Source organism: Chaetodon auriga, chromosome 22 (assembly GCF_051107435.1).
Source record: "Chaetodon auriga isolate fChaAug3 chromosome 22, fChaAug3.hap1, whole genome shotgun sequence".
Taxonomy (NCBI): domain Eukaryota; kingdom Metazoa; phylum Chordata; class Actinopteri; order Chaetodontiformes; family Chaetodontidae; genus Chaetodon; species Chaetodon auriga.
Genome location: NC_135095.1, coordinates 6,292,455 through 6,316,715, shown reverse-complemented (window position 1 = coordinate 6,316,715; position 24,261 = coordinate 6,292,455). Strand labels below are relative to the sequence as shown.

At 44.6% G+C, this 24,261-nt stretch overlaps 1 protein-coding gene across 6 annotated transcripts in view; it reads left to right on the top strand.

The window, feature by feature from the left end:
* sox5 (SRY-box transcription factor 5) overlaps positions 1 to 23,981 on the top strand; it is a 220,911-nt gene extending 196,930 nt beyond the window's left edge. For 3 of the 6 annotated variants that reach the window (XM_076721791.1, XM_076721790.1, XM_076721788.1), the window contains 7 exons: positions 3,591 to 3,755; positions 9,603 to 9,801; positions 14,290 to 14,453; positions 18,028 to 18,130; positions 18,522 to 18,695; positions 19,640 to 19,856; positions 20,633 to 23,981. In XM_076721791.1, coding sequence (XP_076577906.1) covers positions 3,591 to 3,755; positions 9,603 to 9,801; positions 14,290 to 14,453; positions 18,028 to 18,130; positions 18,522 to 18,695; positions 19,640 to 19,856; positions 20,633 to 20,930 — 1,320 coding nt within the window. In that variant the 3' untranslated portion in view covers positions 20,931 to 23,981. The remainder of the gene's footprint in view (positions 1 to 3,590; positions 3,756 to 9,602; positions 9,802 to 14,289; positions 14,454 to 18,027; positions 18,131 to 18,521; positions 18,696 to 19,639; positions 19,857 to 20,632) is intronic. The other 3 variants (XM_076721793.1, XM_076721792.1, XM_076721789.1) reach the window with 3 other exon arrangements.
* Positions 23,982 to 24,261: the final 280 nt, after the last annotated feature.

Genomic DNA, 24,261 nt, shown 5'->3' with positions numbered 1-24,261 from the left:
TATATATAAAGTTATTGCACTTCACTATAAGTAAAGTGCAACTAACTTCTTGACTCTTTTTCAGCGCTCTTTTCTACTGAAGCGAGCACAAAGAATGATCGAGATGCTCGAGATGTTTGCTGAAAGAACATTCCGCAGATTTTGTGTTGTGTTTGTCCTTGAGACTGTGCCTGTGAAGGTATAAGAAAGGCAATGTAATGAGTTTATTTAAACTTGACCACTGTGTTTATCTTGTATCTATCTATCTATGTTAATTTTATTTATTGAACAGTTCAATTGTAAATAGATTTCAGTTATATAAAGGGCTCAAATCAAAAGGAACTAAATGGAAAGAGAGGCTGATGCAAAGAAAGGGAAGTCCACAGTACTTTGTTTCTTGTCTTTTTTTTTTTTTTTTTGTCGTTCAGTCCGAAACTTGCTGGAAAAACTTGGTCAGACAGACAGGAAGTCAGACAGACATACAAAAGAAGAATCCATTAAGATCCATACAATAGTCCTCGGTGTTCATGTAAACAATAGAGCTCAGGCTGCTCTGAAGCGCCGCTAACTCTGACAACAAAGACCAGGCGAGCTGGTAATCTGACTAAAGCTGCAGATTATTGACCAAGACTCGCACACACACACACATAGCTCCCCCCTACTAAGATGACAGGAGAAACAGCATGACACAGAGAATGGACACAGCCTGGTGTGTGTATGTGAGAGCGCGCACACACACACAGTGTCAATAGCACTAATACCAAACAATCACCCCCATGTCTTCACTCAGAGGAACACCGATAGTCACACATCACCTTTTCACCTCTTGTCAATAGAGCTCAAGCTGCACATGCTTTCACACACACACACATAGAAACACACACGGTGGGGGCGTCATGTGACAAACACACACTGACCACTAGATGCACTCACATGCACACAGACACAAAAACACATGCGGATGTGTTAGCGCTGGTCTCACATTCGGGGATTACGGGACAGAAAGCGTGAGGAGCAGGTCTTAACAGTTCACGCACACACACACAGACGCGCACACGCACATAGCTCAGCTCAGCATGTACGCCTGGCTAGTGAGTGACATTTCAAATTCCTTAGTCTCACCCTGCAACTACGATTGCATCCCTCCCCTCCCCACTCATTGTGTTGCTCTGTGTGTTTGTGTGTCTGCGCCCGTATGTGTGTGTGTTCGCTCCTCCGGTCACCCCAGGGGGCCTTGCGCTGTCACTTCCTGTTTGTTGACATGCATGTCGTTGTGGCGACGCTCTGGGCGCGCTCCACAGTGCCTCTGCCCTCTGTACCGTGTGTATGTGTGTGTGCGTGAGCATGTGTGTGTGTGTGTGTGTCATTGCAAGCCGGCCCATTGAGCAGGCTTTGAGTGACGGGAGCTGGCCTTGTAATGGAACTCAATTCACTCCGCAAATAAAGAGGCCTTTGAACCACTGGTCCGAATATGGCAGGACACACACATACACACACACACCGCCTGTGGTCCACTCGCTAGGGGGTTTGGCTGGTAGGGAAGGGGAGGGGGGGGGGGGGTGAGGGGTGTTCATGCTCGGCTGCACCCCCTCCCTCCGCCTCCTCACCCTCTCTTCCAGGAGCCACAGTGCAGCTAATTGAAGAGAAATGAGCGAGCGGAGGCTGATCTGATCTCAACGAGCCGGTCTTCGGCGCAGCCTTCGTGTGGCTCGGCAGAGCATGACCGATCTCCTGCTGATTTCCACATCAGCAGCAGCAGCAGCACACCCTGTCTACTGTATGTGCCTCAATTATCATTGTTCCCTTCGGTGGCTGGAACAGCAGCAGATGCTGAGGCTCTGGGCACGGGTTGCTTTCCAATAACAAAGACAAACAGCACCAAAGGATTTGATTATACCGTCTAATATTCAGTGGAGGTGGAATATTCACTTTTCTGTGTAACTGTCCATAACCTCAGTTTCGCAGTTCAAGTTACCCAGCATCCTAGTTCATCTTTTTGGAATGGCAGTTTTCTTATTTAAGAGAAAAGTTTATTAATTCCATAAAAGCTACAGCAAACGTTGAGGATTGTAACGGAAAACATCGCTGTTGCCTTGTTGGACAGTGAATATTGTTGTTGCAACATCTGAGTGACAGTCAGGCGGAGATTATTTCAAATTCAAATACGAGTTTCTTCCAAATAGTACTTCTTTGTGCGAGTGTGTGTGCTGCCAGTTTGAATGTCTCATTTTTTTCCCCCTTGTTTGTATAAAAAGAGATAAATGTCTTTATTTAAGATAGCAGAAGAGAGTCGGTGCTAATGTGGCTGTCAGGAGAGATAGAGAGAGGTACAAACAGACAGAGAGAGAGAGAGATAGCAGTGACAGCATCTCTTCCTTGTCCATTTGCATAAACCAGCCTTTGTTTGACGCCGGTGGCCGGCAGCCAAGCACCAACAGAAGGACGGAAGTTAAACTCAAAAAAAAAAAAAAGGATGATCCTCTTCCAGAAAAATCTTCCACCAGAAATAAATAATAACAATTATAACTATTCAAAAAAAAAAACAAAAAAAAAAAACACATCAGTTACTTCTCGCTAAACAAGCGTTCTGCTTCTCTTCAGAGGAGGGAATGACAATTCTGAGACAACAAAACAGCGTCTTGGAGATTTGTATTAGCCGACATGAAAGTAATTGAGCTTTGCAGGATGATTTTGAGGCGGAAGATGGAGAGACGGAAAGAAGTGGTTGTGAACACTGAAGCTCCTTCCAAGTTGTGAATATTATGCTGTGTCTGTTGCTGTGGAAATACTGGCCAGAGACTGTTTTGTGTGATACAATGGTATTGCATAAATATTCCCGAGTATGTTCACACCATAGCAGCTCAAGCCATAATGCTTTTATTTAATTGGAAAGTAATTAAATACATAAATAAGAATAGGGGGAACCTTTTTTTGTTTGTTTCCCGCAGCAGTTATTGAAACAATTTATCTTTATTTAAGACTATTTTATAGCGTTTCTGTGTGTTTTCGGGTCTTATTGTCGCTACACTAAAAACATCGCAGGGGCACAAGACACCTCTGGCATGTTCCATCTGGCATGTAGCTCCACAAATTTCCCCCTCTCTCTCTCTCCCTCACTCTCTCTCTCTCTCTCCCCCTTTTTTCCTTCTCCATCATCACTTTTTTTCACCTTGAGCGAGAGCCACGCTCTCCGGCGTGACCTCGATAGCCTGAATGTTTTCCCTTTCTCCCACGATGCACCTGGAGGGGACATGGCCATCTCTGGGCCTGTCAGAGAGGCTGTTAGCGCTTCTCCCAAGGGGTGAGGGAGGGGGTTGACAGTGGAGATGTCCCTCTCTATCTCTCTCTGTCACACAAACAGAGACCGGGCCACTAATGGCCTCTTCTTCCAGAGCTTTTTAGCCGCCGTCTTCTTTTTTGTTTGTGCGCTCTCGAGTATTCATTTATTCATGTCGCCCTTTTCTTTTCTCTTTTTTTTCCCCCTCTTCTTCTTCTTTTCTTACTGTCCCTGCTCTCCACCCCCTCCACCACCACCACCACCCGCCCCTCAATTCAACTCTGTCTGTCTCTCTGTCTTCTCTGTCTCTCTACCTGTCTGTCTGACTTCGCAGCAGTTGTATGCAGCTCAGCTGGCGGCCATGCAGGTTTCCCCGGGGGCCAAGCAGCACGGAGGAAGCCTGCCCCCACAAGCCAACCTGGGCACACACTCCCCACCCACCAACACACACGCACAGAGCGACAAGGGCCGCAGCTCCCCACCATCAAACAAGTCCAAGGTAATGTGAAACATGATGGCCGCTGAGTGCCTGCGTGCATGTCTGTGTGTTTAATACTAGAAATGCCAGTGGATCTGAGGATTTGAGAGTTGGCCCACAAGGTCTGGGGCCAATATTTTTTCAGATTTTTAAAAAGAAAATAACACAAAGGGACATTAAGGCTGAAAACTTTGATGTAGGAATCCAAATTATAAAGAGTGCTTATTTAGCTTTTTTTCAATGCAAATCAACTTGTTCCAACTCTCCAAATGAGGTTTTATTTTTCCTCTTGAAAACAAATTGAAATATTTTTACTGCAATGCCAAATTCTTTCACTTTTTATTTTTTCATTTATTTATTTTTCACTCAATTTTACAATTTTACGCAGACATGACCTAAGCAGTCTAGTGTATACACTTTGGCCTTTCTAGTGTTACAGCAGAGACTGAAGGAGTGAATGTCTGCCTGAGATTGTGTTTCACCACAGAGCATGAGCTGAAAATGAGCGTCCAGGCTTGTTTGAACGCTGAATTGCATCCCCAATCTTGTCTTTTTTTTTTTTTCTTTTTTTTTTTCAATCAAACAAGTGTCCTGAGCATCGGTCAGATCCTCATACTCACACACGCCTTGGTACAACTTGGTCCCTGACAACGCTCGCAGTCAACTCTGCAAATCAAACACCTCAACTTTATCACCAAACTCCAGCTGGTGCATGGTCGCGGTGGATTTGAGGATGTATTGGTGTTTGTGCCGTTTTCTCGGCTGGCTGAACAATAGGGGCGAGGGGAAGCCTTGTGTCCATCCAAGTGGAATTCTATGAATATCTGGTCAGCCGTTGGGACTCTGATCGCCTCCCCCCAGCCATACACACATAGAACCTCCCCACCCCCCCGCCATCCACTGTCCACCCGAGGACCCCCCACAAGTGTAGTGGTCAGCCACAATAAACACAGACACTGACACACACACACACACACACACACACACACACAGGATCACACTCCTACAGAGTCTGACAATCAGATTTGGGCTAATCCCTCATTTTATCACATAAATCAAAGTTTCACAACTTTTTTCCTTTTTCCTTCACTTCTATCTCGCCTTCTTTCTCATTTTCCTTTCCTCTCCTCTCCTCCCATTTTCCTTTCCTTTCCTCTCCTCTCCTCTCCTCTCCTCTCCTCTCCTCCCCTCTCCTTCTCCACTTTGTTCTTGACCTCTGCCAACTCCTGTGTCTACAAACACACACATGCAGACACACACACACACACACATGCTGGACTCTAGCCCACAGCACAGATTAAAGCTTACGGCTGACCCCAGAGCTTGCACCCCTGCTTCCTTGTCTATCAACCCTTACCTACAACCCCATCACCCACACACACACACACACCGATTCCATCCTGCCCCTCTGACACACTCGACTTATTTCCATATATATGGAGTTGGGCTGACAGGCAAGTGCTGCAGCCTGTGGTGGAGGGGAAGTGGGGAGCCATAATGGCCTCCCCAGTCCAGCAGGAGTGGCAGACTGGGGAGTGGACCCACATGGCACCAGACGGGCCCCATGGAGCCAAACTGGCCAATTGATCGCACAGTTGTGCCGGTGTTACTCCCTCAGTGCACTCGTGCAGTTTGTGGACATCGAGAGACAAACTTTAGATAAGTGCTCTGTGGCGTCTTCTAGATATTTGTCTTTCTCTTTTTCTTTATTTTTGTTTCCTTCTTTTTCTTGCCTCTTTCTGCTTCTACCACCCTCTCAGTCTCCTTTTCTTTTTTGATTTCATTCATTCAAGCTGACCACTGCAGTCTCTCTCTCTCTCTCTCTCTCTCTCTCTCTCTCTCTCTCTCTCTCTCTCTGGGTGAGTGACATGTATATTTCAGAGGTGTGCTCCCCCTGTGGGCTCTATCTCAGGTCTCTAGTCATTTAGAGACGTGCTGTCTGCCTCTGCTCACAGCTGTTTGGACTCAGGCACACACCGCTTAAGTGCTTTACCCTCGGGTGAGACACGGACACACACACACACACACACACACACACACACACAGGTGTTGAAGAAGACATCGGGCCAACTAGAAACCATGCAGTCCCTTTACACACACATACACACACACATCCCTGCGCACAAATCACTGCAGCATACATGCAGCTTTCTTATTCGCAAGAGTGGATCTTTAGATGCAGGCAGGCATGCATACAGACCCATACAATAGTGCGATTCAAATTATGCACCATATGTAGCCCTTTCGCTGACATGCATCGCACACACGCAGTGGCTAAAGGTAACCAAGTACATTTACTCAAGTTTTGTGTGACCTTGTACTTCACCTCCACTTTCTTTCACAGAAAAGAGTCCAGATTAAACATACAAATAAGCTCATAGAATATGACTTTACAGACAAAACTGTTTAAGACTGTGTAAGATATGCTTACTTTGTGACCAGCTGCGTAATTAAAAAACTGCTTGCATAGCAGTTTAGATCAGGGTTAATAAAGGAATAATAGATAAATATAATACAACAGTCCTAAAGAAGCCATTCTCTATTTCTCTACCTGAGAAAAACTTTAAGAGCATGAGTTTTAGTTGCTGCATACTATATTTACATAGCAGTATTACTACTTGTACTCGATCTGACTCTGTGTTTCACGCTAATTTTAGAGTCAACATGCGGAGAAACAACTGGAATGGAGAGAACAACCTAAATTTCGCTTGTCTGACCAATGTCTAACAACATCTGGCATATAATAATGATATGCAACTGTCGATACTACTGTTAGTGACATTTTTTCATTAAAAAAGGATTTTGGCAACAATCCTGACCTTGTTTTGTCACATAAACGTAGTTAAGCACCTTTGATAGCCTAGTATAACCATAAAAGTGTAACCATTATCACGTTTGGAGTTGGTATCATATTCAAAAGTCTTAGAGTTTGTGATTTGGAATTTACTTGACAGTAAGCAATTCTTTCAATTTGATCTGTGTTAACAAAGCTAGTGTTGAGCCAATCGATGTCCCAAAACCAACAAATAAACCAAACAAAAACAATCAGTCTAGACTGTCAAGGTAAAGTCGCGTCTACACCAAGAGAGCATAAATAGAAAATGTGAAGTGCGTTTCCGTACTTGAGGAGTTAGTGTTTGAATCGGTGCCACACGCTGTAGGAAACAGTGCTGTATCAGCCTGAGTCTGAATTACAAATGACAATATCATTAATATCCAAGTAGTCGCTTATAGCTGGAAGGACAGGAAGAAAGGGGCAAACAGAGGGAGGAGGAAAGACAGAGAGATGAAAGAAGGGAGGCACGCGTAAAGGTCTCGACATGGACGTTGTAGCACCCTCACCTAAACACACACACGCGCACACACAGAGAAACCTGCCCAGGATAAACGGTAGCGGCACACACACTTGTCCTGTTAATTGAACCGTCAGCTCCCGTGATAAGATGCAGAACCCTGATGTCACTTGCACATGTCGGCATCCACAGAAGTGAAATACAGCCCACACACACACACACACACACACACACACACACACACAATCCCCCCCCCCCCTCGCTTCCTCTCTGTCCCTCTGGCTCTCGTTGTCACTCTGCATGTTTTCGGTCTCAAAGCTGGAGACTGTTTCATCAGCCAAGAGAGACACAAAAGCAATTGTATTAATTCAAGATTCCAAGCCTTTCAGAGGCTTTAGAGGCCTCTCACACGCGCGTGCGCGCACACACACACGCACACAACCATGAGATTTAGAGCTTGTTGAACAATGTCTCGCAGTGACACATACACACACATAAACAAGTCGGTCCAAGCCTCTCAGCTCCACTGTCTAAACTAATTCCTCTACACTGGCATAATGCAGGTTGGCCACCTTCCCACCATAGGATTTGGCTTGGCGCGGAGGGGAGACTCCCCCATCCACTGTACAAGAGGCGGAGGCATTATCTATTTGTAATAAATATTCAAACGCATTCCCAGCCAAAGCCCACCATAATATGGGTCAGGATTGAGAAGATCCCGCTCAGTTTTTCTCTCTTCCTTTCTCTCCTCTTCTTCTTCGGCCCATTGTCTCACTCAAGGCATCTTTGGGGGTCCTCCGTCTATTTAGAAAGGCCCCCCTAATGAAGGACAATCCGGTTAGGCCTCATCGCACACGCACGCATGCACACGCACGCGAAGTGGTGATCTCTCTCACACACACACACACACACACACACACACACACACACATAGGCTCGTACACACGTAGGGGCTTAATTGGAAGGGCTTAATTGAGTTGTGAGGGGCTCATAAGGCTTAGTACGACTCAAGGAGTGGGAATCAGGGAAAGTCGGCCTTAATGAGTGGATATACCACACACACACACACACACACACACACACAGTACTTGCTCTCTTTTTGGATCTCACTGTATGCTGGATTCTACTTCGTCTAAGCAGCAATTAGACTAATGACCAGAAAATAAAGAAAAATAATGTCTCTATTCTACTCTATTTCAATTCAGCTGCAATAACACCACACCTGTAATAAATAGATTAGATCATTAGATCTAAGATTAGATCTAGATCATTCAGTTTTAGAAAATGTATATTTTAAAAGAATTAATATGTGACTGTCATAAAACCAAATCATGTAAAACAGCACACACACTGCATTCCTAAACCTCATAGACACTGCTGCTGTGCATCTTTTCTGGGGAGCCCATGTTGTGTCTGCCTTTTAATTGTGGAGTTTTAATTACACAGAGCGGTCTGTGTACATCTGGCCCCTCGGCGATCTAATTCCTCCCTTCCTGTCATGTGACCCTCTGAGGCTGCCCCTGATTGGATTAGGTCATCTGCAGGGGTGGTGTTGCCATGACAATTAACGCGATAACACCCCCCCGGCGTCCTGCGGTGGTCCACATGCCGATTCATTTAGGGGCTGCTGTCTGTTACATGTACTGAGTTTATCGCTGTGTTCAGACATCCTTTGATTTAGATGAATGACTGAATTTAATGGTACATACATATTAATACTAAGTCCTGTTTGACATTGTAATACTTTAATATAGGAATATTGCTGGCATCAGCAACATGGATCTCAAAACTACTTCAGAAGTTATTGATTGGTTGCTGGGGCTTTGTGTGTGTGTGTGTGTGTATGTGTCTTTGAGGCACAAAGTGCTGCTCCGCTGTTCCCTCCACACACTCCCATGTTCACAGCCATGGAGGTCTCTTGTTTCTAATGGAGCAAGTGCACATTGAAGTGGCAGACGGGCCTCTGTTTGGTTTGCTGTTTGATACATTGAGATGTCACTGTGTCTTCAGACTCTCACAGCTGTAGAGGACGTCTCAGGGAGGTGTTATTCTTTGTCCAAAGACAGACACAGGCATCCAGTGTAGTTCTGAGAATGATTTCAAGGCGTTTCTTCTCCTCAGGTGCTTGATTGTTGCTCATGCCACTGGCCTTGTTTGAAGCATGTGGAAGAGCAGCATTACAGTGCATGTTTACTGGAGCCCGCATGTGGAGTGTGCACATGCATGTGCATGAATGTTCTCGACTTTTGCTGTGATGGGGAGTCAGTTATTTTGCATGTGAATGTCAGTGGTTTGCACCAAAGTATATCAGTATTTACTTTTGTCTGTGCTGTTAAGTGTTTCGCTGATGATGATGAGCTGTTTGGATACGGGCAGTGGCATGCACCTTTTCATCTGTCCCACCAGGCTTGCCTTAGATTGCTGTGCATGGGCTCCCGTTTAATTGGTACATGTTAAATCCTCAATTGCGAGTGGTCTCTGTGAGGAAGGGGGAGGGGTCCCCCCCCTAGCCTCCCGCTTCTAAATTCCTACGGTGGTCACAGCAGGCGAAACTGTGCTGTTTTGGTTTTTGCAGGACAGTGAGGGTGCACAGCCACTGAACCTGTCGGCCAAGCCTAAGGCATCCGAGAGCAAGTCACCCAACTCCCCCCCAACTTCCCCACAGGTCCCTGCTGCTGCTGCCGCCGCCACCAAGCTGGGCCACGCCGGCTCCATGAAGCACAGCGCCGCCCCCTCCAGCATCGGAGGACCACCGACCAGAGTCAGCTCAATTGGTAAGTGGACTTGAGAATCCATCGCAAGCACACACAGGAAAATATGTCATCTTAGTACAAAGCTAGCTAGCTACTTTGCTACAGCCATGAAAAACAGTGCCAGAGAAATGGCCACAATGCTTGTGCACAACAGGCTGTTGTATGGTGACATACAGGACGATACAAAATAACCCACCTAACAACATTAAATCTGCTTACATGCAGACAATGCCAGGCTGAAGGAGTGAGGAGAAAGGAAATGGCTATTCTCTGATTATCATCACTATTGTTGGTACAACAAAGGTGATAGAAATCAGTCAGATGATCAGACAGGTCAGGTGTCCCCTGATCTCAGCTATTCATGCGGTGAATGCAGCATTATATTAATACAAACGGCCGCCTAATTTTCCTCTAAATGCTCACGAAGTCACACACAACGCGTCTTAACAAACACTTGTGAATGCACTGATGTATTGCACACATAAAATAAAATGTTCACTTTTGTCTTTGCAAATTCCTCCTGTTCTGACAGTGTGCATCTTTAAGGAACATACTAATAGCCTCGCTGGTGGTGGGGTTGACAAGAATAGCATTTTCCTCGTAGTATTGCCATTGTTGCTAGTGCCAGTACCATAATCATACCCGGCCATATGCACGCATACATAAAATATGACATAAATGAATCACCATTTTGTACTCTTAATCCACTTTTCACGCAACACTGATAGTTCAAATATTACACATATGTAACAGGCTATAATTAGTGTGTTTGTGTTTTTCTTCCATGTCGCTATTTGCCTGCGGGCTGCTTCATTGTTATGTGTTTATTAGTGACTGAAAGAGACAGAGAGACATAGGAGTGAGGGGAAGGAGGGAAGGAGAGAGAGAGAGAGATGGGGATTAGCACTGTTTTTTTTTTTTTCCCGAGTGATGAAGCGGGGGAATAATAAAGAGAGGAGCGCATGACAGACAGGAGGTATCACCAATGAGATTAGACAAGGCTCTTACATGAGCCAGGACAGCGCAAACACCCAGCATTAATGACACAATGACAGCACACACACTCAAACACACACTCAAACGCACACAAAAGCTCCCAATCCCACCTCCTCCTCCTATGCAATAGGCAGTTAGTAATTTTTTTCTGACTTCTTGGCTAATCTCACTGTTTTTCAACAAATCGGCGGATTTAATATCAGATTAGTGGATTTGCGGTCCCAGATGTTTTTTGTTCAGAAAAATGGATTACAGTGTTTAAAGTTTGTGTGTGATCCCCGCTGAATTATTTGTGTGTAGAGACCGACGTGTTTTGTGCTGCAGATCCCAGTTCTGTTGTAGCTCAGGGTCCCATCTGTTGCCACTGAGGTTAGACGCTCACCAGCGCATTTGTTATGACAGTTCATAGTCGTATTAGGATTCCTGTTACAAGTTCAGAGGGGATAGAGAGGGCAGACAAATTGGAAAAGAGTCCAGAGGCGGTCGTTTTGATGTGGGACTCTGTGTGTGTGTGTGTGTGTGTGTGTGTGTGTGTGTGTGTGTGTGTGTGTGTGTGTGTGTGTGTGTGTGTGTGTGTGTGTGTGTGTGGGTGGGTGGTAGAGAGTATGAATGTGTGTTCAGGTCATTTAAATTCAGACAGGAACAAGAACAGACACACATTTAGTGGAAATTAAAAAGGTGGCAAAATTCTAGTGAGTGATCCAGTGCCCTGCAATGTACGTAGAACTCAGAAAATCTCATCATACATTTCATCCACTTTACATCACACGCACACATTCTCTGTGTTTTCTCTCTGAAATGGGACATACTGGACCTCAGAGGGTTGTTTGAAACAGTGACAGTTGTGTTTTATGCTAAAGAAACAGCGTTTCACTTTGAAATGTTTTATATAGTTGGCAGTGGAGGAATAAAACTAAATAAATTTTCCATTTTAGTCTCGTTTGGGAGGGAAATATTGTACTGTTTACATACAGATTACAATTTTACATACAAAACGCATAAAATATGGTGCATTTTTGCAAAGTAAACCAATTTACATATCAATGCATATGCACAGTAATATGCACAGAACCCCAATTCCAAGAGTTAGGACACTGTGTAGAACATAAATAAACATAATGTGATAATTTGCTATTTCTTTTTGACATAAACTCACTTGAAAACAGTACAAAGACAGTATATTTAATGTTTTACCTCATCAGCTTTATTGATTTTTGTAAATATTTGCTTATTCTGAATAAACTAAAGACTAAACTAACTGAACTAAAGACTGGGAAAGTTGTGTAATGCTCCAGAAACACCTGTTTGGGACATTCCACAGGTAAACAGGTTGATTGGTAACAGGTGATAGTGTCATGATTGGGTATGAAAGGGGCATCCTGGAGAGGCTCAGTCGTTCACAAGCGAGGATGGAGAGAGGTTCACCACTTTGTGAACACATGATTGTATAAAGGATGTTAGTTCATGAGCTCAGGAACACTTCGTAAAACTGTTCCTAAACACACTTTGTTTGGAAATGATTGCATTCTGTTTTTATTTACACCCCAGCTTTTCAGGGTTGTAAGAATTTAACACTGTAAAAGGTTACAAGCCCTTTAAAAGTACTCATTTTTCTAGTGATCAGGGTCATTTGACTTTAAAGGAGCCGGTCCTCGTTTAAAATACACTCCATCAGTTCTGCGTCACTCCTAATGAGGCGCAGTGTTGTATAAATGTGTGTCATAAAGACTTATGCCTGGAAAAATGGTGCATACAAGCTCATAAATAAGTGCAAAACAGCAAAAGATCCGACTGCTCCTGCATTGTTACAGCGTTTATGCTCACTAAGGCTTTTAGAGAATCTGGGTCATATCTGCAGGTGAACAGAAGATTAAACGGGGTGCGTTTTCACTCGCCTCACCTTCCACTCCCTCTCTGCGTGTTTGTCTGAATGAATTTCGGTTCCCCTCTGCTAACTCCTCCACAGCACACCTCTCCCTTTCCCGACACCTCCCGAGCCAAAGGCGCGTGTCTCCTCCTCATACTTCACCCGTCATCCATCCATCTACCCATCTCAAACCAAACTGAAGGCCTGTCAGCGCCTGCAACTTCTCCCATGATCACACATTTGTCTTTGTCCCTGTCATGAAACACTGCAGCTCCCCCTGACCTCCCTGCCGGAGTGGTTTTTGTGCTCAAAAGTATATTGCGCCTGTCTGTTGAGATTTGGCGCTCAGAGAGAGACAAAACTTGTGTGTGCAGACTGAGAGAGAGGAAATCCTCCTCCCCTTCTATCTGGGTCACATTCACTCGTCTGGATGGTTGGCATCGCTGTCAGTTTAAGCGAGACTCACACACACATTTGCGAGCACAAGAATATCTCTCTGCCCCCCTTCCTCTCTTTTGACTCCAGATTAAAATTGACTGCCACCCGATTCCATCGCCCTCTCTGCTCTCCCTCCTCTGTCCTCTCTCGACACCCACCACCACCACCGCCGCCACCCTTTTTTGGCCCCGCTCACATCCAGATTTTCCAGTTATGACTTCTGAAAGAGTTCACGGCTCTGTCATTACCAATCTGAAGCTGGTAATCTGGCCTGAGATGGCATTAGCAGCGCGGATTAGAGCTGATAAAGGCCCCATAAGCCAGCCACAGCTCTTTGTTAAGAGCTAACCCCACTGATAGAGAGAGGCGATAGCTGCCTCGCACATACACACACACACATACACACAGTCAGAGCAGATGCCTCATCGGCGGCTAAGCTGCGGAAATAATACAAATAATATGCGGCGAGGAGGAGCGGGGAGATGTGATCTGTGTGGTGGGACAGATGTTCTCAACTGGGGAAATTAGCAGGACTTTTTAGCTGTAATAAGAGTCATCTGGCCACCTCGCTATGAAGTGGAAATGTGAGGGTTCAGATGTGCGTGTGTGTGTGTGTGTGTGTGAAAGGTGGGTGTTTTAATGGGATTTAAAGGAGATGTCCAGGGGTCGAGGTTGTGAGTGAGTGGCTGTGTTTGTTTAGTTTGTTTTTGTCTGTCTGTTTACGGCTGAGGGCAGGTGGGGAGGCGGTGGGCAGGCAGTGGGCAGCTTGTAGCAAGGCTAGCCAGGGGCACACTCTGACTCACACACCCAGCTCGCCAGTCAAGTGGTCAGTGTTTGAGTGCGAGTCTGAGAGGGAGACACGCGCACATGCACACACACACAAACACACACACACAGATGCCCCGGCAAACTCCCCTCGTCAAGTGTATGTTAATGTCTTTACCTCATGGTTCAAGGGAAGATTTTTTTCTGGATGAAAACCTCCTGCCAGCTTCCCAAACACACACACACACACACACACACACACACACACACTTATCCAACTGTAAATACAATCCCAAATATCTCTCTCATTGTTCTCTCTCTTATTTAAATATCCAAACACAGCAGCTGAAGACACATCAACGGTTTTACTCACCACTAATGCAAACCCAAATTAATGTCTCGTCCTCTGTCTGTCTCCGTCTGTCTTTCCATCTGCGTCTCAGCAGACTTGCTGTCGTCGCTGTCCTCCACAGCCTACCTGAGCGACCACGAGTCGGCGGCCAAGGCCCGGCAGATGAAGGAGCAGCTGAAGAGGGAGCAGCAGATCCTGGACGCCAAGGTTGCCGCCGTCAGCAACCTCAGCCTCAACAATGGACGCTCGGACAAGGTTGGCCACTTTAAATCACATCTATGTAGCAGCACGTGGTATCGGATGGTGCTGTAACCTTAGCAACAGGCGACAAAGTGTGACAACAGCCCCAAAGGATTAAAGGCACGGAAATTTAGGGTTTTTTCTGTATTGCTCAATTTCCTGAGGATAACAGCAAGTGTTTTCTCCACATTAAAATCTGGAACATAAAGTGGTGCTTATTCGCCACCAGCAATCATAGTATTTTGTTCTCATGAGATATTATGGTCACAAAGTGTGTTACGGCTTCACGAGTTCAACCTCAAGTCACAACAGCAAAAGTTCAAAAGGTCAGCTGTCACTTTAAATGACACAATATGATATGATATTGTATTGTGTTGATGCGTTGCACGTCATCTTTAAATGTCCACATTAGACCACTTGTTTAATTTGAAGTCTTTATTTGTATTTGTTCTGCTGAAATACACTGCTCACAGTTCTTACTGATGCATCTCTTTCTTGCATCCGTTAAAATGTAAATTACATTCTAATTATTATGATTCCCGCCGATCAACAGCATCAGCAGCGATGTGTGGATGCCCTGATGAATTAGAGTATTATCTCAAGAGAAAAAAAAATCCAGCTGATTCCGAAGGTCTAAATTCATTTCTAAACAAATGCAGGAAAAATGTCTCCAAAGTCATCACAGGCTGCACCGTCTCATTGTCAGCGTGTAATAATTTGTCTTGCCATATGCCATCCGCACTGCACTATGTAGGAGGTAAATCGGTGTACAATGTGCTCGCTGAAATGTGTTGAAGCTAAACAGGGCCAGATAAGGTAAAACCAGAGGCGTCGCAGAGGTAATGAGTGTGTCTGTGAGGCGCACTGCAGGGCTACACGCATGTTTATGTGTGTGTGCGCGCGCGTATGTGCGTGTGTGTGTGTTTGCGCCTTGTGTGTGTGTGTGTGGCAGAGCGGAGCGTCGGGGAGACGGTAATGTGAAGTGACGGCGCCGGCTCCTCGGCAGCGTGGCTAAATTGTGGTTATTTGTTAAACACATTGGGAGTCAGCTGGTGCACGCGCATGCACGCACACACACACACACACACACACACACACACACACACACACAGTAACAGTGTGCTTGAAGCATCTGAACCGCTGACATTCAACAGCTCTATCTGTCTCTTTCTTCGTTTTTTTTACTCTCTCGTCTGATTTGTTTCAAACAGTCAAACCCACACTGATCTCTATATTCAGCCCAGGTGGTTTGTACGCATTTACGAGTGTAAATGTGGAATATACTGTAGATACAGTATAAAGGCTTTAGTCTCACAGCCAATTAGATTCAGACCAGCGGAAGTCAGGGAAATTGATTAATTCTGCTGGGAGGTGAAGGAACATCGGGACGTTTTTCAGGAGCGTATTTTACAGCTTGTTCCACACGTTCATTCATTTTTACTCCACCGCGGGGAATAGTAAAATACTAGAAATAATTTTGTTACATCATTTTTATCATTTTGTGTTCGTTCTTATCTGATAGCACACACATTGTGTAAGAATTCAGTGAAATGAGCTGAGAAAATAAGGCTTTCTTTTATCATCTCGTACCAGTTCTAATGGTGGAAATGAATTATTAAGAATTATATCAGCCTCATCCAGGAATATATTTTTTACCAGAAAATATATTTTTTCATGTAAAACCACCGTTGAGAATGGATGTTTTTTGGCACGTAGTGTCTCATATGATAGTCGGTTTTAATCTAAAATCCTGGAATTTCAGATGCCTCTTTCTCAGCCCCGACGCCACGCGGCGCACACTGACTCCTGTTTCCCCGGCCCTTTGGCTTTGTGCTGCATGAGTGTGAAGCCGGTAGATACAACAGTGTCATCTCTGACACACTCAGAGGATTAGTTTTGTCGCTACTTTGTGTCTCGGCTCCAGTGTCAGCCATTCAATCCACTTTTCTTATGTACTGTACTGGGGCTTAATGTCAGACTAGCCTGTCATCCACTCTGTCTCCCTGTTCATCTCCGTCTCTGTCTCACACACACACACACACATGCGCGCGCACACACACAGCAAAAAGCCCTTTGTAACAGCTAATTGAAGCATGTGATGTGTGAGATATATCTTTTTTTTTTTCCTTGAACGGCGTTTTAATGATCTGAGCGTTTGTGTGAAATGAGGAAAATTCCTAAAACCTTTCTGATTCACCTGGAAAATGACTAAATCATTCCAACCCCCCGGCAGATTATTGATCATTTATTAAAACGTAATACATTCAGAATAAAATGACTTGCAAAAAAAACAACAACAACAAAAAAGATCCTTTCTGCAGCACGCCTCTGCCTCATATTCTCCCTCTGCCCTGCCTGTCTTTTTAGCCGTATTTATTCCATTCTGGGGGGAAATTATCTCTAACAATTAAACTCTGCTGGACTAAAAACAGAGGAAATGCATTTCATTATCATTCTGCCCTCCCTCCATCCAGCCAGCCAGCTCGCCAGGGTCACATGTAAATGGAGAGGGACACTTTTTGGAAGGTTGTTTTAGAAGACGACAGTGTTTTGGGTACCGCTCCTAATTGTATAATTAAACTGTAAAATGCTGGCGCTGGCGCACCGCGGTATGTGAGTGTGTGTGTGTGCGAGCGTGTGTGTGTTCGTCGACAGTCAGGTTCCAGCGTAGAGTGCGCCGGCTGCTTGCATTAAGCATGTAAATGCTCAGTAAATCAGCCTTTTATTGGTTGTAATAAATACCCAGGGGGCCGTGCGGCGTGGCCTCGCTCTCGTCCGCGCTGCACTCGCTCGTTCTCTCTCTCTCTAATGCGTCGACCCTCGGGGGCCTCTGCAAGAGAGAGGCAAGCCGCTGCACTCCACTCTCGCAGGTGGCTGCCAGCAGTGGCTACACACACACACACACACACACACACACACACTCAGGCACACACATATTATATACAGTATACACACCAAACAGTAAACATCCAAATAGGACTAAATGTAATCAGCTTTCTTGCACATGCAAACATGCACACAGATGTGTGTTCAAGCATGCAAGCGTACAGCACTCTAACAATTTGATGTTGACATTAACATTTCCGCAAATTTACATAGAAACAAACCAAAACACAAACTGACTGCTCAAACCGCCGCTCTCATTCCTCTCTGTACGGATCCGCGTTATGAAAAAATGATTATTAACTGCTTTATTTCAGATTAAAGGGAAAATATGACGGATTCATTCATACATCTGTCGGAGAGTTTCTACATCTTTAAAACTGATTTTCCTGTTAACAGATTGGCTCCAGGCCAACAGGCATCTAAATGTGATTTTTTTAATATTATGATTTTCTATTGTCGAATTAAACAATCGCTGTTTTCAGTCTTTCCTATGAAGTAAATCATGTCACAGATTAAAAACCTGAAGGCAAAAAGAAAAATCCATTTAAAATCAAGTACGAGAACGATGATGTGTTTGGGTTTGAAAGTAAATTGGACAATTATTCAGCACCACTACGGGCCCGTGGCTTCACTCATTCATACATTCACACTCTCTGACTCACTCACTGACCGACTGCAACTGTCAACTGTTTGTGTTGTTTAGGACAAGGCTGCCTTGGAGAGTCTGAGTCAGCAGCTGAAGCAGCAGGCGGAGGAAAAGTTCAGCCACGCCATGCTGGACTTCACCATGAGCGGAGACTCTGACGGTAAGCACGCACGCACGCATGCAGGTGTGAAAAAGCGTGTGATTTTTTTTATTTTTTTATTTTTTTGTAATTACTCTGAAGAAGGATTGGAAAATGTGACTCTTCTTACTTTCTGGAGTTTCCTTTTCCATCAACAACATGCTGTTGTGAGGGTTACTGACAGTATATTTTTCGTATATTTCTATGCATTTTTACATGACTTATTTAAATTCAGAAGCAAAAGAATTGAGCCCATTAAGGAAAACTCTAAATCTTTCAGTTTATGTAAAAAAAAAAGTGAAATCTCCTTATTTAAAGGTCATCTTTTCACTGTCTCTTTCGCAACTGTATTTGTTTTCAGTATGTCTGACTTTTTATCTGCCTGTCCTCACCTTGCCCTCCTCCCCCTCAGGCTCCCCCAGCGTGTCAGAGTCCAGAATATTCCGGGAGGCTCGGGGTCGCGGCAGCACCGAGCCGCACATCAAACGGCCAATGAACGCCTTCATGGTTTGGGCCAAGGACGAGAGGAGAAAGATCCTCCAGGCCTTCCCCGACATGCACAACTCCAACATCAGCAAGATCCTCGGTAAAACACACACACACACACACACACACACACACACACAGAGTCAGCTTTGAGTGACGGGTGCTTTTGCCCCACCTGTGTCCCCTAACCCATGTACTGCAGGTTCTAGTTCCCCCTTTCTCACACACACACTCGCACACACACGCACGGTGATTTCATTACAAGCGGTAGCATCGCGTAAGCGGCTGTTAATGAACGGCTGGGGAGAGCACGGCTCCGACAAATGATGATATAATTCATTATGCATTAAACAAGCAGCGCGAGGCCGCCTGACATTTCCCCCGGACCGCCGGGATCGGCCCTGACATTTTAAAGAGCTCCTAAGCGTTTTATAACACAGGGAAATCTGGTTTTAATAAGCCCCCCCCCCTCTGTCTCTGTCTCTCTCTCTCGATTGCTAACAGATCGCAGAACAGAGAGAGAAAGACAGAGAGAGAGACCAGCCAAGTGCTGACAGCTTTTACCCATTAAACATACAGTAGTCAAGTGCAAATTCAGACCAGATATGAAACACACAGGGGAAGACATGCTCAAGATTACACCCACACACACACGCTCACACACACACATGCAGGGGTCTGATACTGCAAACCTCTGAGCCGAAACTGAGCTGAGAGAGACGACGGCAGGTTAAGTGAAGTCTTCATTTGTTTAGATGAGCGCGCGTCGTCCTCGCCACTCTCCTCATTAACCGTTTTCTGGCTCTGCGGGTGAAACTTCCACCAGCGTGTGTGTGTGTGTGTTTGTGTGTGTGTTTAAGTTGCTTAAATGCCATCACACGTGTGTCAGTATGCACATGTGATGTAGAGTCGGGCATGCCACACATAGTTCCTCACATTGCCAGCGTACATGCTGAATTTAAATAGCTGATTTTTATCATTTTGTTCTATATACTGATCATAAACCTCCAAAACTGATCGCCATGATGCTGTGTGTCTGTGCAGGCTCGCGCTGGAAAGCCATGACCAACCTGGAGAAGCAGCCCTACTACGAGGAGCAGGCTCGCCTCAGCAAGCAGCATCTGGAGAAGTACCCAGACTACAAGTACAAGCCGCGGCCCAAACGCACCTGCCTGGTGGACGGCAAGAAGCTGCGCATCGGCGAGTACAAGGCCATCATGAGGTCCCGCAGACAGGAAATGAGACAATACTTCAGCGTGGGGTAAGACTGCTGATGAGGGGGACTGTTTTAGTTTTAGTTTTTTTTTGTGTGTGTGTATGTGTATGTGTATGTGTGTATGCGTGTGTGTTATAAGATAGCAACAAGTTTTATGCTTCAGCAGAATCCAGTATTTGTTATTTTACTCTATTTTAATTAATCACGTATCATAATTCATGTTGGATGTGAGCTTCAAGGAAAACTAAAAACAGTAAAAACTTTTACATTGTTTCCATAAATGTTCAGTAAATCAACACCATCCACAAGCTTTGAAATCATTTCTCTAATGTAGGGTTATTGGTTTCTTTTTTCTAACGATTGTTGAAAAATTGATTACCTTGTAATTCATACTTCAGGTTTAAAGTTTTAACTCGTATAAGCTCTGAGACATTGGTTCCCAACCTGCACTGTTTATTGAATTTTTGTTCTGATCAAATAAAGAGATATATCGTGTTAATTAGTGAGCTGCAGAGGTGCTGTTTGGCAGATTTTTGTCACCTTTAAACAGCGCAAAACTAGCTGTTTCCAGCGTTTATGCTAAGCTAAGTTAACCATCTGCTGGCTGCAGCTTCATATTTAACGCGGTATGTGAGTGAGTGTGTGTGGATCATATATGATCTTCACATCAAACTGACAAGAAAATAAATAAGTGGAACTATTTCTTTAAGGAAGAGAGGAAAAGGAAGGGAACCACTGCTCGAGAAGACATTTCGGCATGTTTTTAAACCTGACCGCAACCTGTCTTGTACTGAAATCCGTCTTGTGTGTGTGTGTTTCAGGCAGCAGGGCCAGCTGCCCTTGTCCTCTGCAGGCGTGGTTTACCCAGGTGCCCTGTCCATGGCAGGAATGCCTTCACCCCAGATGCCCTCAGAGCACTCGAGCATGTCCAGCAGCCCGGAGCCCAATGCCAACCACCACCAGACCCCCCACATGCCCAGCCTGAAGGGGGACGAGCCACGAATCAAGGAGGAGGAGCTACGGCTGGACGACAGCAACGGCGACGTGTACGATGACTTCGACTACGAGGACGAAGAGGCCGATTATGCCAGCGACAATGACAACCATATCACCCAATAGGACGGCGCGAGAGCCGGCCTTTTTTTTTAAGCCAATCACAGCTGGTTAAACCCACACGACCCCAAACCCCCACCGATCAGGAAGAAGACTTTCTCTTTTTGCCAATCACCTTGAGTCCCGATCTCACAACACCCGCCACCCTCTCCCCCTCCCCCCGACTAACATGGACTCTTTTAACAGAGCCAGACCCCCTCCTCCCACTGGAGTCCTGATACCAGCATCTGATCAATCAACTGAAGCACAGGACCTGTCACTCACACTGACTGTTACACAAACTGGAGTCTGGGAGGAAGAGACGACCGAGCCAGCCCTGAAGCTTGCTGAGGAATATTCAAGTACTACTGCAAGAGTGTCATGCCACGAGTGAGGAGAAATAAAAATCACACTCAGAAAGCAACCTTTTAGACCCGTTTGTAGAAAAGGAGACGTTTTAAACAGAAAGACGGAGCAGTGGACCTGTCAAAGGCTAACAGACGACACTTTAAGATGGCGGACCTGTTTATTATCAAGAGACACTTTTAAAAAAAACAGCTTTTTTTGTTCTTTGGTTCTATAATATTCTCACTCAGGTACACGGTGCCAATAAGTGGCTTGTGAATGTGATTTGTTGTTTTTGTGCTACAAGTTTGAATAATAATAGAAAAAAAGAGACATTTCTTTTTTTCCCCTTTTGTTGTAAAGCACCTGAAAGACATCAGACATGTTTATTTTTAACGAGAACATATCTTTTCTTCGACCTCGCAGTGTGCTGTTAGCGGTTCGCCCCTTTTTTCTCTGTGTTTTTGGGACTGCCCCCCACCCCCATTTAGAATCCGATGGGACGGTCCAGCCAGGACTGACCAGCACAGCGTGGACTGTCCCAATTAGAGAGATTTTCGGGGGCGGGGGGGGGGGGGGGAGACGGGGAGTCGCTCTGGCGTCACGGAGCAGATACGAAAGCACTGTGTTGTGAGACAATCCACCAGTTTTCTTCTCGCTCCGTCCCTTATATCTTGATCTCGTCCGGGACGAAACATCAGCACGACTTAGCTCGAAACATCCGACGGTGTGAGTGTGTGTCGGTGTGTGCCGTGCGTACTCATTCATCGGGCGTATGCGTCAAATCTAGCTCTTCTCTTTCAGTGTGAGCAGGATGCAGAAAGACAGGCAACTTACACTGCTGCTGTTACTTAACTGTACCACACACACTCACACACACACACACACACACAAACACACACAACTGTTGTTCTGTCCGTCAGTGTTTTCCTGCTCCCTCCAATCAACATCCTGCTGTCCCCCCCAGTGGGCGGAGCCGAGGTGAAGTCAGCCAGTCAGTGTTTCTGTTTGTATTTGAATACTGTATTTTATTATTTCTCTTCAAACTGCCTCTAGTCTAATAATATTATTAACAATAATTATAAGGATGGTCAGCGTTTCCTAAGTTTAGTAAGTTATGTACAGTATAATTTATTTTTCTCCTCTTTATCTGGTTTTTATGACCATATGAAACTATGACAGTCAATGAAACATTATTCTATTTAGCTGGTAGGTATTTAGAGCTAAACAAAAGTTGTCATTTTACCTTGCTTTGTTTCGCATTCTTATGTTCCCTTCTTTTTTGATGCGTTCGTTTTGTATTAATCCTGCGGACGGGTGGGCGGGCGGAGTTAGGACAGCGAGCTGGACTGACAGACTCGACGCCAGCCCTCCTCCGAGCTGAAGACATAACCTTTTCATGTCCAAACCCATTTCTAAAAAGCACTCAGACTCTGTGCAGTCAGAGAAAAAGAAGAACATGATTTTTTTTTATTGTTATTATTATTTTATTTGTAATGGTTATTCTAATGTATAATGTGAAGTTTCCTCTCTTTTATTTTGCTCTTTTTTTTCTTTTTTTTCCTTTTTTTTTTTTTTTTTTTTAGAAATCAGTTTTATCACTTTTGGAAACTGTTTTCTGTGAACAAAGAGTCCCGTCCCCGTTTACTAGTTTGGCCGCCTCACCGGCACACAGTGGAGCATCTTTGGCTCGGATCCACACACATACACATGCACAAACACAATCACACACACACACACACACACACACACTTTTAAAATGAAGAGATTATCATGACAACCAAACAAATCCTATGCTGTCCTTTTTCTGTTTCTTGAAATCTAGAAATCTAGATTTAAAATCCTGTACATATATTTTGTTTGGTGTTTTTTTTTTTTTTTTTTAAATCATAGGAAAGCAGTGTTTACCGTGATCCACCAAGGGTGATCCACTGTGTGTGTGTGTGTGTGTGAGACGACCGGGCGGATCTACAGTATCTTTAAAGTCACTTCTCATCAGGAGCCCTTTGCTTTGTTTTAGCTCCACGCGACACTACAGGAGCCATGACTACTCTTCAGGTGTGCTGCCACGTAGTGATGCCCACAATCATTCTCGCTGTAGATGTTCGCTACATGCCACATAATGAGCCTCTGGGTCTTAAGTTTGCTGTATAGTCACCCCTGTTATCACATCATGGTTCAGCCTGATGCTGGAAAGAGGGGACTAAGTGGATCAATCCATTTTTAGGTAATCAGGTGGGTGGGTGGGGCATTAAGACGTCAATCATCCCTGCTGGCAAGGTCTGTCCCCATATCAAGACAATGTTGATGATGATGATGATGATGATGATATTATTTAAGACAATCAAAGTCATGAGTGGAGCTCAAAACAAAGTAAGAATTATAACAAGTAAAAAAAAAATATCTTACCATCTCAACTTGAAAAATCAAGAAAGATAATTATGTAAATATAACATAGAGTTATAGATTTATATTTTGTTCATAACACAGTGTAATATAAGTTGTATATTTCTTTTTTCTCTCCCTACTGTCTCTTTTATTGATGTTATCCATGCCACAGAAAAGCGGAGTCGCAGTACTCACACAAAAAAAATGAAGAAAAATATCAAAGAAATAAAGAAAAACAGGAAAAAAAAGCCGTGGGCTGCCACCACCATCTGTTCTAAGTTCACTTTTTTTTCAGTATTACTGCCAGACAAGGCTCTAATAAAGACAGCAATGTGTTCGGTAAAACTTGTGCTGGTCCTGGTCACTTCTTTCCTCCACACATACATTCACACAATGGCTTTACAGTTCTAACATATTCACATAAACATGCAAATATACTCTGCCATGTGCTTCTTTTTTGAGAGGATACAGCAAGACCTGCAGAATAAGACCCGCGGAGAGGACAGTGAACGCATCCACACGTGTTTGTGTGATATTAATAAAAGCAAAAGGATGAATAAAAGAGTAGGTGCGTTCAAATGAAATACGTTCAATCAGCTTTTCACACTATCAACACAAATTCATA